Consider the following 17,096-nt stretch of genomic DNA (forward strand, 5'->3'; position numbering starts at 1 on the left):
TCTACGTGAGCATGTCGTGAAGCATAGCATTTGGACCGGAAAATGGTCATTTCTTCTTTTAGTCCAGCCAAGACAAACCTTGGCTTGAATTTAAAGGAGCTCAGTCACGGTTTGTGCATAGTGAAAAGTTTAGCCTCAGTTTTTCAAATTCGTCGTTTGCAATCCTTGTTAATCTTCTCCATCCTTTGCCATCCTTGCTCCTTTATGGTTTATCATTATGTGTTTGGTGTTTTTCTATCTTATTAAACTGTTATTTTCAGGTTTCCTACCATACAGTGACTGAGCTCCTTTAAGACGCCTTCTCTGGTCACTAATCTACAGCGATCAAAATTTCCACAGCCCAGTTGGTCATCACCGGGCCCATAATATAATTATATGGGGTAAGCGGGGCGGGGGGGGGGGGGGGAGGGGGGTAGGTGCGGGGCATAGTTTAGTTTTGTCAAAGAAGATAGGGTATGAAATTTGGTAACTTTTCCTTCTTCCATTTTTAGGAGAGAAAGGGTAGGCGGGATTCAACGTAAGTTCTGAAATGATAGAAAATTAAGGGGGCCTACTCAACGCTTCTCCAAAGCACAAGCTGAACCATAACCAGAAAGGTGCTCCTTGCTCTAGTAAAGGGGGTGGATATTTCTGGACCTTCAGATATAGAGAGAAGTGAGGAGAGAGGAGATGCAAACATAAGCTCACTGTATGCGCGACATGGCACGTGTCTCTTTGTAAGATACAACTTGTATACAAGTGAATATATGAAAGATCATGTATTTGAACTGCGGAGAAAGATAAAAAAGATATAACTGTTGTCTTCATACAACTTGTTTCTCAATCTTTATTGAATCTAGTTTACTTTTTATAAAAAACGATTTCGAAAAACATTTAAGCAGGAAAATTAACGTAAGTAAAATTACATGACGTTTCGACGACTTCATGTCATCATTGCCGAATGAATAAATTAAAAATAACAGCAAGGCATATTTATAGTACTTAGGATGTGAGAAAATGAAATTAGCAAACGTTACATGAAAACATTCATGTAAAAAGTTTCGCGCGAATGGAATCCGATTTGCGTGTTCAGTTTCGGTCATTGTTCTTAATCAACAGCATTTCAAAGATTACACATTCGAGCTTGCCACGGCATTTCTTGAGGACTTAAAATTTCTTAATTAAGTTGTCAGGTGTTAAGGCATGCTCGACCCTGAAATGTTTTCCGATCACGGAATGTTCACGATCTTCTACGCGGTGATGGAGGTGGCGGCAAGTGTGCCCAATATAATTTGCATGGCACAAATCAAATGTGAATTCGTATACTACACTTTGCTGGTTTATCAGGGGAGGCTTTTCTTCCGTGATTCTCAGACGAAAAGCGATCTTTTTGTTTGTGAACACTGGCTCAAATATATACTCTCTAAAATGGGCTATCTGTGCGCCCCCAGAGGGTATGGTTTTTCAGCCTTTTTGGTCAAAATACGGTATGGTTTTTGCACTCTAGTCTTGAATTGAGTACGTTTTTAGAAGAAGCTACTTTTTCACCACCAACAAAAGCCCTTCAACAATGCCTTTAACATCGGTTTGAACTAGGTAACTAATTTACATAAGGCAGGTCTGAAACTGGGTCAGGTCAAAAATAAGGTATCTAAATTTTAACAAAGTGAAGATTTCATCGCAATGTTAGCAGCTGTGCAACGAATGAACGAATGCTCAAATGAAAGCAAGCGCGAAATCAAACATAATTAACTCAGACTCCTCGATGTTTCAGTCCACACAGTTTTGCATTTTATTTGGAGCAAGTTGACGCTATCTTTAAGTTAAAAAAAGATTGAAATTTTTTACACAGTACATAAAACACCATCAAACTTTTGTACACATATCAGGAGCAGTTTCTGATCTCTCTAAAGCCTGTCGTAAATCTAAACCCAGAGACGCAAAATAGCCTGACCATTGCAGCCAATAAGCCGGGAAAAACGCAATAACACTGAACAGCTCACTTCAAACCGTGGTAGCCCGGGTCATAAGAGAGCGAGCAAGCATTGCTGGAACTCTGGAGTACAGGAGAATGTATGAATTGGTCCATTTAAGACTGGCAAATAATCAACTGTTCAAAAAACCGACAAAACACGGTGAGTCATCGCTCTCCCGGAGCGATTTCAAAGTGCGCGCACTCGTCCAGCTTTTTTTTTTTTCTCTACAAGACGCGGTTAGAAATCCTAGAGTGAGTCCGCAGTTTCTGTCAGAGGTTGCTAAGCAACAGGTCGTATCCATATGACATGATTGGCTAATCAGGATCAGAAATAATACGAGTGCGACGAGCCAGGGTGGTTTTAGGCCCATGTCGCTTGTTTTCCAGTACAAAGTAACCTTGAAAGGACGCCGAACATTGTCCTTCCAAGTCGTCGGGCTAGTAACTACTAAGCTGAAACAACCGCTGATATCTAAACGAAATTAAATGATCGTCCTTAATACAGAATGACCTCTCAAAATGTCAACATTGAAATATTTCTCGGAGTAATTGGCTTTATAGATAATGTTTGAGAACATTAAACCAGGATTTCGCGTGAAGAGATTACAGTTCTAAGAGCTTACTACTTTACAGATTTTTTCTTAACATATTTCAAACCATGATGCTTTTAAACAGCACCCAAGTATCGATTCGCATTCTATAAAACTGAGACCATTGCAGTCGACTTGAGAGTTTCCTAGTACCCACGAGACAGAGAAAAGATTAATAGTAGTAAGGTTTATGTTCCGTGAAGGTGTGACCACAGATGTTGCCAAGTTTTACCGCGAGTAGAACTTGAGATGGCGATCGAGGCCGACTGATGCAATGAATGAAGCGTGCTTGCCGAATTTCACTCCTGTCGCCACACCAGAGTGCTCTGAAAATAACAGTAACAAACATTAGAATAAACTCAGATAGACACATGCAGCCGTATTTGAATGGTTCGTGAAGTTTAACAAAGCGTTATGGAAAAGAAGAGGCTTATTGCGATACACGACAGAGAACTAAAGGGAAGTGACAATGCCTCTTGGTAAAGATTCAGGTTCTTCATAAAAGGTGGAAAAACATTTCATGTCATAAAAGAATTATTAACACCCAATTACCTGCAAATGACTTGATCAACTCCCACTGTTTGACGAGATAAATCCTGAAAAGGAACAAACAGAAAAGGCGTTAACAAGAGTTTTTCATTAATACAGTGCATCGATGAAAATCCACGTCGTGCTCAATATGAGATCGAACGTGCTTGTGTACATACAAGGTCAAAGAGGATATTCATTTCAGACTTCACCCTAACAACATCAACAGTGACAGTGGAATAGAAATTCCTCAAGCATGGACGCCCAAGATCAAGAAACACAACAACAGGAGAGCCGCGCGACATCGGACCGCCGAGGGAACAACCAAATGAAACAGTGATGCTCGAAATGCGCCAATCACAGTTGTTGAAAACTAACAAATCACAGCGGACTTTCCTGCTTTGTAGGTGACGCATAATCAGTCGATTTCATCCCCTGATAAAGACTGGCGGTATACAGTCACAACGCCAGGCAAACGACTATACTTTATTATAATTTTACTTCACCAAGATAAGCAACCAAAACCTTTTTTTAGGACATTAACTGAAAGCAATAACTATACTGGAAGTTTTCGTCCGAACCTAACGGATTGTGAAACTTTGCTAGTTTGTCTATCGTATAAATCCATCTTAATCTTCCTTAATCTTGACCATCTTTGTTTATATTTAGTTCATTATAACTGTTTTGGTATTATTCTACCCTAATAAACAAGTCTGTCGAGGTACAGCGTCGCTTTCGAGGCACAGCTTTCATAAGCAATTAAAAATTAGCACGAAAACATTGCGACTAACATCTACAGTGACTATATAGACTACCATAGAGCAGTTTTCTATTGAGTGTGGAAAGTAATCAGGCAATTACTTTGGTTTTAGTTTTGGTTTTACTGCAGTTTGAGATTGGCTGAGTAGTCTAATTGGTAAGTAACTGGTTTGGTTTTGGTTTTACGACACTCAATTGAAAACCGCTCTAACGCAAACGATTGACACGCAAGCTGTTTTTACAAATTCTGACTTACTGGATTTCAGTGCCGCCAACAGCCAGATATGTACCGCTCTGATCAAAACTCAGTGTTTTTACCTGCAGGATAAAACAAGATTATTGCTAACCACAAAACTTCTTGTAGGATAACGTGAAGTGTTAGAATGTTTTCCCCCTATCGACCCAATAATTCCAGTTTTTCCGTTAATTGTAATCCATACACTAACTTTACTTGAGGTCGCAAAGCCCGCCGTTTTAAAATCTAATCAAAGTAAGCAGCGTTTACAATGTTGTTTAGCGTCAACAACAACAACAAAAACTTTCATTTCATCCCAGAGTTTGAAAATACAATATTTTGCTAGAGTAAAAAACAAAAATGATAGGGGTGCTGGCTACCCAAAATTACGTAGGAGTTAAAAATGCCAGGCTGGCAGTTAAAAGGAAAGGTGTTTTACATGTTTAGGTCTAATAAACAACATACACACACAGAATAACAGAAATAAACAGAGTTACGCTAATTACCAGTAGACTTGAGTTCTTACATTGCAAAACATTATTTTTTCCCACGAAGAGCGATGTACAGATATCTAATAATCTTTAATCAAGTGGTGTTTCAATTTTGGAAGAAGACTGTTTTGCAGCAAGCCTTGTGTTATAGTTATGGATCTGTGTTAATTAAGTGAAGAAAGTAATAGAGACAGATGGTAATGGGTGATTATGATAGTAATAGTATCTTTCACAAAATTCTTGATCCTGATTGGTTCTCGTGCGCCTATTTGTCGCGTAATCGGCACGCGATCACGTGGGTGTCCAATTACAGCTATCCAATATAAACTTTTTGTAATTGGATACCCATGTGATTCCCACGTCAATATCGCGCGCTTTAAACATTGCTATAAATAATGTTACTAGATCAAAACATTTTATAATTTCATGCGATTTAAACAAGGGACTAGAGTTCTCATCGAATCTAGAGAAGGTAATTCTCAACTTTGGTTTTTCATTTATACATACCTCAAATCTATCCTCAAGCGTTATGGTTTTGAAGTTTTTCAGTTTACGTAAATCCCACAGTTTGACAACCGAATCGTCGGCGGATGTAGCCAAGTAGTAACTGAAAGGAAACCGTAACAATAATAATAATAACATATTTTTAGTGTTAAAGCAGTCAGATAGGACAATAAGAGTAGCAAAACCAAGGGTGCTTGTTTTTGTCACTATCGAAATAAGGTTGTAACTGCACTGGTAACATACGCAGCTGAGCAGTAAGCTGCAGAAAATTCTAACCAATCAAAACGGAGACATGGATTTTTCGACCAATCAGGGTACGAGGAGAGAAATATTCCCGCTCTTCCTTCGACCAATCTCCGACCTGAAGCAGGTGCATTTTCCCGCGCTTTTTGTCACCACCAGTCATAACAGCCCAGCTCCCGGGGCCCGTTTCTCGAAAGCCCCGGAAACTTTTCGAGCCCGCAAAGCCATTTTTGATAAATCTGTATCTAAAAGCTGAGAGGTGTATACGCCTGAAACTCCTTGTATGAAGAGAGCCTCTCTTCATATTAAGAACAAGAGAATAAAACAGTTCTGTTATCATAAGGTTTAAGATTTTCCTACGGCTTTCCGGGTGCGAAAACTTTTCGGGACCTTCGAGAAACAGACCCCGAGTCACTCAAAAGCAACTTGCGTAGCAAGCGTTCCCAATTTTTTTATTTCACTCCAATTTGTGCGCGGCCAGAATGCGGAAAAAGCTCTTCGCACGCCAGCTAGCACACTAATTTACATATCCGAAATTACAAGTTTTGCCAAGGAATTATTCCTCTTGTAAAAGCGTCTGTAATTATAATTGAAGCACCAATACCTACCCATTTTCTGAGAAAGAGATATCTGTTATTGGACCAGAGTGACCTGGAAATTTGGCGACGTTAGCACCTTCCTTGAGATCCCAAATCTTTATCACGCTGTTAACACCATACCAAATGTGAAGTTATTACCAAATAACAGCTATTATTATATGATCGAGAAAATTACTTCACTGTGATTGGCTTAGAGCAGGCCAATTTATCCTTAATTCTTAATTTGCACTGCAGTGCAAAATAACGCGCGCGCGTTCGCAATTTTCTCGGTCATATCATAAATAAGTAATCGTATGAAAGGTTGAGCAATTAAGAATTTACACTACTCGTGATATTTGAAACTTCTTTCAAATTGCACTCGCCTAAATGCTCATGCAATTTTGAGAGAATTTTCAAACATTACTCGTAGTGTAAATCCTTCATTGCACTCGCATTCATACGATTACCTTTACTTATGTGTAACATAACATAATTTACAATTATGCAATTAAAAAATGATATTTCACATAACTATCACGGCAACTGCAGCTTTTGAATTGTGAAGGAACGCTTCAATTATTCGTTTAAATATGATTTAAAAATCACGAATATTGATTTAGGTAAGAAAGTTTCTTTCAGAGCTACACAATTTCAAAATGAAACTCTAATAACAAGCAAGACCTCACTAATCCGTATTTCACGTTTGACAGTTGTGCCATTCCAAAGCAATTTTCTAAACACGTTTGTGGTGTATGAATGAGCGCACGTCCTCTAAAGAAGTTATTGCTTTGTGTGCATGAATTTTAATTTAGCCAAACAGGAAGTTTTGTCCGGATCAAGGCATTTTTTTTAAAAAAAGATGTTTAAAAACTTTCAGGCTAGAGATAGCCTGTCTTTTAGTTTCAACTGTCCCTGTTGGGTTTCGTTTTCTGATAAGCCATGCTATTAAAACTAAGTAACACTTAATATGCCAAACTTGGTAAAACAAAACCTCCAGGTGAAGGAGAAGTAGTCTTTTGCTGAAGATGATACTTCCAAGTGATTATTTTTGTTTACATTGCAGCTAGTATGTGTGCCTTATATACCTTTCGGTTCCAAGCTAATTCTCCTTACTGACTGTCATAAATTTCTTTACCAAATAGTTCTAGGAATTGTGTTTCATCAAAACAGCATCTCTAGTTGATCATTTCTTTTCTCTTGTTACTGTCTGCTTGACAGTGTATTGTTTTTGTAAGGAGAAATCAGATGTTGGTCTCTGGTATTTATAACAAACCTGTCAGTTGTTCCTGTTCCAAAAATAAGACCATCAGGGTGAAACTGGGCACAAGTTAATCCTAAAATAACAATAACACGCAAAATATTTATTAGTTATAAATAAGTAAATCGGACAACCATTTAAGGATCAACGCTACGTTTTAGTTCAGTAGCCTATAAGTAGTAATGTGTCACCAGCTTTCACTTGTCAAAAGCATGTTTCACTTCTAATGACACATATATTAGCATGAATCATCCAACAAGGTTTGGAATAATTAAACAACCTACAAATATCAAAATCTGGGAGATTGCCAATTTTATCTTCTTGACACTAAAAACGAGTTGTTCATAACGTGTCAAATTTCCAAAAAAAACATGTTCCCCAGAAAATGCCAAAAACTGGCCAAAGTATCTCTTTTATGTGCTTTCCCTTGAATATTCCCCTTGACAGTTGTCTTCTCAGTCACCTGGCCTTTGAATGGCAGTGAGGCTGGAGGTGACCTTGTTTTGTTTAAGACCTCACTGCTTTTGTTGTGTAAATCAGGTTGCTAGCTTGCTAACTTGTAGGCATGCAAATTAGGAAAGCAGAGAGGTTTTTATCAAAGCAAGATCACCTCCAGCCTCGCTCCCATTCATAGGCCAGGTCACTGAGCACACAACTGATTGTCCTGGGGGTTTGGTGACTTTTGTGGGAGACCAGGAGATTTGGTTTGTATCCAGGGGACTCTAATGCGGGAGAGTTGGCATAGTTGTCTGTACTGTCTTTGTATTGTCAAAAGGCAAAGCCACAGCAGCATGAAATAACAAGTGAAAAACCAAGCTGCTGTTGTAGGCTGCAGTCTTTACATTAAACTACTGTTATGGGTCTCATTACCTTGATTGATGTTAGGGTCTGATAAACACCTTGTGAGTACATGGCCAGTTCTGAGATCAGAGAAAGCCCAGTGTTGATCAATTGAGCAGCTCAGTAAGTAATCACCTGAAGAAGGAGAACAAAGTGTAAGGATGTTAATATACAACTCTAACTTCTGCAAAACATTTCATCAAAGTCATACCACAGTACACAGCCCCTCTAATGAAATCCTACGGAAATCAATACTACAAGCTGACGTGCACTGCGCTGGACAAATTGCCATCCAGTCCCACATGTCAACAACAATTCTTTTAGCACATGCAATTTGCACACTTTCATGACTTTCCAATAAAATCAAGCTCAATGAAGCTAGTATTAGATAACAAAAACAATTGACAGAGTTAGGTCTAGCTGAATAGAAAATGTTTGGCTCTCGATGATTTTGCACACAAACCACATTACACTCAGTCCATAACCCATGTCCTTGAGCCCAACATTTTCCTGTCTGCCTCTCCTTTGTGGTCAGCAAGGTCAAGGTATTACGATGAATCTAAAATAATATACCATTTGTGCTTTAATAAACTTTACACAAAAATGTCACCTGTTGCATGAAGACTAAGCCCTGTAACAGCTTGATCATGAGCCTGTCAAAACAAAATAGTGCATCAGAGATAACAGGTGTAGTCAACAATATATTATCATGGTAACATGAAATTGGTATGTGTATTGCCACAAATTCAATGTAACTTCTGAAGTTAAACTTTGAATCCTACACCCTATAACCTTTATTCAAAGTAAATGACTATATAACAGAATTCTAACCATCTCTTTTCTACAATGAGATGATTTTATGGCATTCTCTGAATATTTTGTTGAATTCAGGTAAGATAAGAGATCAAACCAAAATGGCAGAGTGTGAAAACAATTAAGCTTAGTGGGTGACAGAAGTGTTCAGGCATTTAACTGTACAATTTTATCTTTAAGTGTCCTTTCCCAATAAAAATTTGTTTTTTTTTTATCCTTAAGACTTTTCACACCACAGCATCTACACCACTTTGAGATGTGAGGAGGACAGGTGGAGGTATTTGAGAATTATCACTAGATTCATCTGAAATAGAATAAGAGCTTAATATTGTAAAGTGTTGTTTTCTGTAAGTATCTCAACAAATTTTGTCCACCATTGAAGAATCGATGTACAATTTATATTGATTCTTTCAGTACCTTAACTATGTGCGAGCAGGATGCCTGCGGAATGGACCACACTCGGATGGTTGAATCTGTTGATCCAGTGAAACCAAGATCCTAAAACAAAATTCAATGATAATGACAGATATGGTGACAAAAATTATTTGTATGATCTAATTTTACAGAGCAGGGCTGGGTTGATTAAAGCTAACCCAGGATTAAGGACATTCATACAAAAATTTTCCAGTCAGATTTTTTTACATTTTTTATGCATTCAGATAATGAGTTACTTGTGTCAGAAATGCAAAAAAAAATGGGGGTCGCCAACTTCGTTTCAAAGATAAGGCGTGTAGAAAACTACCCTGATTTTTGAAAAATTGGCGCACATAATTCAGCATGGTCTACAGGGGTCTATAGTTAAAAATATCGAAGGTGAGTCAAGGGAGGCAAACGATCTTAGTCGTATTTTGTAGTCTAAGTGGGTCTGTTGCGTAAATAATTCCAAATGTTGCCAACATTTTCACAGATAAACAAAGAGCTAAAAATAATGGAATTCAAACTTCTAATCAATAGATTTTCTTCATTTTTTCGCTAAACATAGAAAATCGATAGAGAAATGATCCATTAAAAGAAAAATAGGGGTCACTGGATGTCTAAGATCGTTAAATCCAGGTAAAGCTATAGCAATGGCTGTCTGCCCTATCATTCATTTTACTACTAAGCGCATGCAACGATGCATCAGGTGGCGTGTGAATTTGTGTGCGCAGTAAGGATGCACAGAAACAATTTAGCATGCATGTCCTTAAAAGTTAATCAAAGTAGTAATTTTTCTTGAACAAGAATGTTTTTCACTTCTTATGTTTTGTGTATTTTGAAATTACTTAAGTTGAAAACTGAAGGACAAACAATATAAACAGAAAACCTCACCGAGTAGTTACAAAACTGGCTTTGAACAACCTGGATTAACTACTTTTTGAATATGACATTTTAGTAAATTTAGATGTATAAAATAAACAAGTTATAACATGAATGTAAAAGCCTGTGGAGATCCATGAAAATTAGATCATTAAATGTGTATTTTTCTGTAACCCTCATCCTCAAGCCTTCCCCTCACAAATAATCCCTACCCCAACAGTAAACAATATTATTAATTCAAAATTGTTTCACACAATCTGTAGAGGAAAGGTTTATATAATGAAGAAGGCGAAGCTTACTACCTCAAATGGATGATAGACCACATTTGTAACCTTCTTGGTATGACCTTTCAGAGTTGCAATAACCTAAAAATTTGAAGCGGAGAAAAAAATGGTTACGCAGAATCAACAACTTGTCCAACCTAGACCATCATTAATTTTTTAAAATATAATATTGTCTAGCCATACATTTCCCTTTGTAAGTGATTGCTGAATCTATGAAAAACTTACAAGATAGTTGGGCTGTTTACCAAGACAGTAACTGACCACAAAATCCACTGTGCCAGACTGGTGTTTAATATATGGCAGACTGTTTGAAAACTAGTTCCCTGGAACTGCTAAGATAAACTAGACTGCTCATGAAACAGTTTCATTCAGCAAATTCATTTTGCAAAGTAGTCGTTAGAAATAGAAATCTTCCTCTCCTTCATGTCTGGAGAACAATTCAGGAATAACTGGATTGGTGCAATAGACCATTTTACAGTTGTCTGCCTGGTGACCTGGCCTTTGAATGGCAGGGAGGCTGGAGTTAACTTTGTTTTGATACAGACCTCACTGCTTTTGTCATGTAAATGCACCTAGTTAGCATTAGAACAACTTGTTTTACACAACAAAAGCAGCAAGATCTGTATCAAAACAACGTTACCTCCAACCTCGCTGCCATTCAAAGGCTAGGTCACTGAGCAGACAACTGTAAAATGGTCTATTGACACAGTCAGTGATTTTCTCCAATCACCTTGACCATCCTGTCAAATTACCAAGTGTGTTGTTATTTTTACTAATTAAAAGAAAAGTAAGAACATTCATTACTGCTTGGGATTTTGAGTAAGAGTTTAAATTCAGGTCTTACCTGTTCTGTGTCACGATAGAACACCACTGCGTTTTTGTCAAGTCCACCTAGTGAAATGAATTATACCATGTTAACAACTCCTTGACAGAATCTGACAGTATCATTTTCATTATATGCAGTAGATTTATCACTACATACCTGTGATGACTCTGGACGTATCAGCAGCAAATAAATCCAGAGCTAGGATTCCAGGGTTGCTTGCGCTGTGTAGACCCTAAAAAATTTAATGCAGTTAACTGCAATTCAACAACAACAAAGGTTAACAACAAAGAGCGCCTGCATTCCCATAGTGGTCAGCAATGTTTTTGATATGTGCATGCACCAGGATTCAATGTGCTCTTAAACTAAGATGTGCTAGCAGCCTTCACAGTGACAGGATTTATGGTGAGCATTGTTTTGCATGGGAGTATGTCTTCGAGCATTCCCCCTCCCTTCCCTCCCTCTTTCCACTGTTAATTCAGTGTGACAGGTGCCTGTCTCCCCTTCTGTGTGGGAGCTCATAGTTTGCTTTCCAGGATTTGCCAGCCACAGGAGCAGTCTTCCTCTAGGAGCTGGCTGCCAATAGTGGAAGCTCCTAGATATCTCAGGCACCCAACCTCCATTTAATGACGCACTTGTTAACATTCACTTTTAAACAGTAACATGTGCTCCAACGAATCCAGTTGCGCTAAGCTTTCACCAGTGGGTGGTAACAGGACTGTTATTTGCTGTTAATCCACAATACAGATACATGTAGCTTGTTGTTGTTGTCTTTTTTCCAACTTACTGCATGTGAAGAGATTGGCTTGTAAGATCGTATCTCATCTACTGTGCTCAAGTCCTCTGGAACCTTCTTTCCTCGCTGATGGGGAGAAGGGAAAAAATTATAATAATTTTTGGTTAATATATCACTTTAAAAGCAGTGACAAATAATATACAAAAAGAATCAGAGAGCAGACTGAACCAAAGTCATTGTTATAAAGCATTAACTACATGGCTTACCTTCTTTCGTTCTGCAGTCAGGAGAGTTGCTTTGTCTTGCAACTGAAAAATGAGCATTGAAACAAAATTTCTTGTTAATTACTCATTAGCCCTTCTACAATGTTCCCTTGTTTAATCAAGTTATTCACACACTGTACATAAAACACAATAAATTGGCCCATTCTTACCTTCTGCAGAACTTCCTCTGTCATTCCCTCTTCATCACCAGGCTGCAAATTTTCAATTGCAAAAATGAGTAAATATTTTATTTAATATTTATTTTTTTTAGTTAATATTCTTATGTGTAAGTGCATCAAAATGAAATTGCTATAATTGAGAATGTAAATCAAACCACAAAGCACTATAATTTGCAAAATTCAAGGAAGTGCTTTAGTCAGTTCCTTAATGTCTCTTACCTTGGCACCAATTTCCATGGCCTCTTCCATCTACCAGTAGAACGACAAAGTAAATTATAATTTATAAAGATTCATAGGTAAATAATGGCTTAAGGAGTAGAAACAGGCAATAATGGGCATTAAAAGATAATTATTTTGAGTTTTTAAGGGCTTACTGTCAGTGGGTAGCACTAAAGTTCTGAAATGTTTTCTAGCGAATTTAAATTCCCTGTGGCTGTTGTCTAGAGAAGTCTGCATGTGTTTGTAACTGTTACCATGATCTGTTTTCCACTCGAGTGTATTCACATTTCAAACATGATCATTCCTGAGAGAAGCTAAGACTGGTTAGATAATTCTTTTTCTCTCTGTTTTATATTGGTTTTAAATGTGAAACAGCGTACACAAGGGAGTGGTCTAATCCAAGTCATTCCTCACCTGAACTGGAGCAGCAGAGGGAACAACTGCCATGCCAGCTTGTGGCTTAAGAGTAGCCAGAGCTGAAAACAAAGAGAATGCAATCAATGGAACATTTAGTTTATCTATTCAATTTTTTGTGATTCCTTTCATATTGATCACATCAGGCATTTGAAGCATCAGTAAGAGGTGTGTAAGTACCTTCACGAGCAGCAGTCACTTCCTTTGTAAGACGGGCAATCACACGGCAGGCAGCATCATGCTGATATAAGGCATGAGATAACTCTACAACAGCACAACAAATCATATCAGTGATGAAGGACATCAACCATAGTCAAAAGAATGAGAGACAACAAGAAAGTTAAACTTAAAAACACAGTGAAACCAAGTAACCTTGCCGGGCTGTCTGAAGCTGTTGTCGTAAAGTAAAACTATGCAACATGCAGGCGTCCTGAAAAATAAAATGTGTCTTGTTAGATGTGCGTATTGAAAGATGTGTATGTGTGTACTTCTTTGGAAGGAAATACATGTACATTTCTGTTTGTTACATTTGAGTGACACTTTAGTTCCAGAAAATATCCATACCTTCCCCACGGAAGGGAATTTTTCTAAGTTCCCCCACCCCTCTGGAAATTCCAATTGAGCTTCATACATTTCTTTAAATTTTTTGGTGTTACAGAACCCCCACCCTCCCAGGACATTCCAATCCCTTCTGTGGCGGGAGTATGGATATTTTCTGGAACTGAACAATACATGGATATTCTGAACGAGCAATGTTTCTGTGAGAAGGATCACCACATTATTTATTTTTTCACCTTACAAGGAATTTAGGAAGCAAAATTTGGAGATTTTTACAAAAAGAGCGAACCCATCCCAGTGATCCACTAAAACTAGGTATCAAGATTTTGAAAAATCATAAACAGTCCGTACTTGATTATACGTGAACCTCTCTATATTAGGTAACCCAAGACTTTGTTTTTGTCGCATTTATTTTGCAAATCTTCTTTTGTTTTAGGCAGATCTTCGTTTTATGGATTGAAATCATTGCCTGACAGTTTAGTCAGATGCGAGTGTAATTCAAATCCCTCCACATAAATAACTGTATAAATTTGTGAAAAGCAAAATAAATGACAGCAATGGAAATTAAAGATTGTTTGGATTTGTTGCTGACTTTGGTCTGTTTTGTTCTGGAAATTGGTTCTTAATATAATTATTGGTCAATATTCCATGTTATTATGCCAATTTTTAAATCTTTGCTTCAACCTTGAGAACTTTTTAGCAGTATCAGCCTCTTTGATTTCTTTGAAAATACCCATAGAGGGGCTCATATGTTAACTCTGTTGTAACAGAGGTTTGGTATATCACAGTGGCCATTTCCAGTGCTACCGTCTTACCCATTCATCTTGGAGTGCTTTCAAGATTGCTGGAATGCTGGTTGCTGATGGTGGCCTGGGTTTAACCAGTGGGTTCACTGGAATTAAAAATAAACACTAGGTCATTTTCAAAGTGTGGAGGCATGGTGGCCTCATGGGTAGTGCGCTTACCTCACTTACCTTTACCATTTTCAAAGTGACATTAATGTTATTGTTGTCAATGTTTCAGCAGAGTTTTAGACTGAAGCACTGAGGAACATATTCCACAGTGTTTCTTATCCCCTCAGGGTACTACTTGCGTCCATTACTTAAAAGCCCATGTTTATATTTCTAAAATCCCATTTAGAGGGGTACTGTTTAATTTGCAGACATTTTTTAATTCCTATATTATATCCTGAATAAATCAGAAAAGAAAACATGCATCCCATTGGATATTCAACCTCATTATTCCACTATTATGCCATTTTATCATACTGGGTCAAAAGCACATGCAAAAACACGAGCCCTCATTGTACTATGTAATGATTCTGTCATTCACATGTGCCTTGTGAGATCAGTACAATTTTCGGATGATGCAGGTATATTTTCAAAAACCAGAAGCCGAAATACTAGAAAATGACTTATCAGTGAAAGATGAATCCCTTATTTGAAAGTTTAACATGTAATATGTGTTTAAATATTCTGCTCCTCACTCATAGTTTTCCTAGCCCCTTGGGACTCAGAAAAATACCATTCAGCTTATCAAATGTTTGACCATCAAATATGGTGTATGTATTCCTTATTACCACAGTTACTAAATAGCACAGTTATTATCATTATCTATTGTATCTACAACCTATAGTCAGACTATTTAGTTGTTGATATCAAGACGCATATTGAGTTATGAAGAGTAGACAATGCAGAATGCCACTTGCAATTTGGAAACTTACCTTTGATATCAATCAGTTGTTCCTCTGATATCTGTTCACCACTTATTGGATCAGTACCATTTTCAGCAATATACTTTTCAATCAGCCTTCTCTCAAACACACAGTTAGAGGATGGCGAGACACAGGGATGTTCAGGGACTTCATTGCTGACTACAAATTGAATAACACACAGAACAGCAATCAATCAATCAATCAATCAATCAATAACTTTATTAAAGTGTCAAATACATTCTAGCCGAGGATAAAAAGCCCTCTACTAATAGGGGACACATAAAATAAATAAAATAAATTATAAAATTTAAAAACCTAAATTTGATATTTACAATAAAAAGAGACTAAAATTTAACTACATTATTTACAGTAATTCCAACAATTCTAAAATAATTCATTTGTAAGTAGATCATGTGCTACATAAAACACAGTTCTCGCATTCATGTTCAATTTTCTGTGAAAGATTAGTTAACGTGATCTGTCTTTTAAAAGATTGTAGAGACAGCAAGTTATAACTTACTCAACCCTAACTGTCAGTGTGATTTAACCATAACTGTCTATTGTATTCTCACAAACAAAATGAACTTTCAGCACAAAAATGTAAATGCTGCCTCATCTGATCCAACACTCCAAAACCATTTTGACTCTGCTGACATTTTCTTGGAATGCACCCTTAATCCACAGATGTACCATTTTGGAACAGCAGAAAGCTAGAGCAGTTTTCAATTGAGTGTCATAAAACCAAAAGCAAACCAATTACTTACCAATTAGACTACTCAACCAATCTCAATCTCAATCTCTCAGTAAAACCAAAACTTAAACCAAAGTGACTGCCTGATTACTTTCAACACTCACTTGAAAACCGCTCTAAGACATCAGCTTATTTTTGAAAATGAGTCGCGAAAACTTAATTCAACTAGTTTTAAGTAATCTAGTAGAGTTGATGAGCATTTCTACATACAAGGCGCTCATATCGACCAATCAAGTATCTAATTACGTCTAGCTAGGCAGCTAATAACCCAGGATTACAGTTACCGGGTCTTTGACAGTGACCACGTTTTGTGTGTACAGCAAAAACACACACAGCACACTAGCTACAATCGCGACAGAAATAGCAATTATAACCATGAATTATAAAGGAATACAGAAAGCAACTATTTTAGTACTCGGGAAGAGAAAAGATATTGCGATCGCGAGGTGCTGAAAAGAGGCTTTCATACGATTATTGAGAGAAACTTACTTGAACAGAAGAGCGCCATTTTGTTTCCTTGCAAGCATGTGCAACAGTGAAGGATCATGGGAGCTGATTTCGTGCCAGTCCTTTCCGTGTTGAAGTGGCGCACGGGTCACCTCGGGATCACCTCGGGTATATACAGGTCATACAGCGAAAAATGCGCTTTTCCTCGTTCATTCGATTTCAGGGTCAATTACTTCAACAGCTAAACACCCAGCTACATGGTCTTGGTATAAACCCAAGAGTTCAAATGATTCTAGAACTCAGTCAAATGTTTTCGTTTGGGTGAGGGGGTTAATTTTTTGAAGCATCTCTTAGTAGACCAGTGCTGTAAGGGTATTGAATAAGGGATTTCTTTAAATTTACTCAAATTCAATTACACAGATGATCAAAATAAAATAAAAAAAAGAATTAAATATATTTACAAATATAAAAAGGAGATATCTGAGTAATTAGGCCAATTTTGTACATTGATATTTTTTCTGGCCAGTTTCTTGCTACAGGCTTCCCATGTATTTGGAAGACTTAAGGATAGTTTCAACATCGGCAGCTTTGCATAGACAGAGTAGCTTAGTTATTGAGG

At 37.5% G+C, this 17,096-nt stretch overlaps 1 protein-coding gene across 1 annotated transcript; it reads right to left on the minus strand.

The window, feature by feature from the left end:
* Positions 1-1,747: 1,747 nt before the first annotated feature.
* On the minus strand, positions 1,748-16,592 carry LOC110040788 (pre-mRNA-processing factor 19-like). The gene is made up of 22 exons (XM_089279675.1): positions 16,520-16,592; positions 15,289-15,438; positions 14,381-14,457; positions 13,380-13,437; positions 13,188-13,271; positions 13,008-13,069; positions 12,594-12,623; positions 12,366-12,407; positions 12,199-12,240; positions 11,984-12,058; positions 11,356-11,431; positions 11,218-11,264; positions 10,392-10,454; positions 9,211-9,291; positions 8,591-8,633; positions 8,011-8,115; positions 7,156-7,216; positions 5,913-6,008; positions 5,065-5,164; positions 4,088-4,149; positions 3,097-3,140; positions 1,748-2,870 (listed from the first exon to the last, which is right to left on the minus strand). The coding sequence occupies exons 1-22, from the start codon at positions 16,575-16,577 to the stop codon at positions 2,773-2,775; spliced, it is 1,554 nt and encodes a 517-aa protein (XP_089135801.1). The 5' UTR covers positions 16,578-16,592; the 3' UTR covers positions 1,748-2,772.
* Positions 16,593-17,096: the final 504 nt, after the last annotated feature.

This window comes from Orbicella faveolata, unplaced genomic scaffold, assembly GCF_042242905.1.
Source record: "Orbicella faveolata isolate gen_17 unplaced genomic scaffold, um_ofav_v1 contig_47, whole genome shotgun sequence".
Lineage (NCBI taxonomy): Eukaryota > Metazoa > Cnidaria > Anthozoa > Scleractinia > Merulinidae > Orbicella > Orbicella faveolata.

Excerpts from the sequence above, each read along its gene's own strand:
- LOC110040788 (XM_089279675.1), bottom strand. The coding sequence starts at position 16,577 with ATGATCCTTCACTGTTGCACATGCTTGCAAGGAAACAAAATGGCGCTC. Across the intron at positions 12,408-12,593 it reads CCATGGAAATTGGTGCCAAG|CCTGGTGATGAAGAGGGAAT; the intron begins GTAAGAGACATT and ends GAAAATTTGCAG. Across the intron at positions 12,241-12,365 it reads CAGAGGAAGTTCTGCAGAAG|TTGCAAGACAAAGCAACTCT; the intron begins GTAAGAATGGGC and ends CTCATTTTTCAG.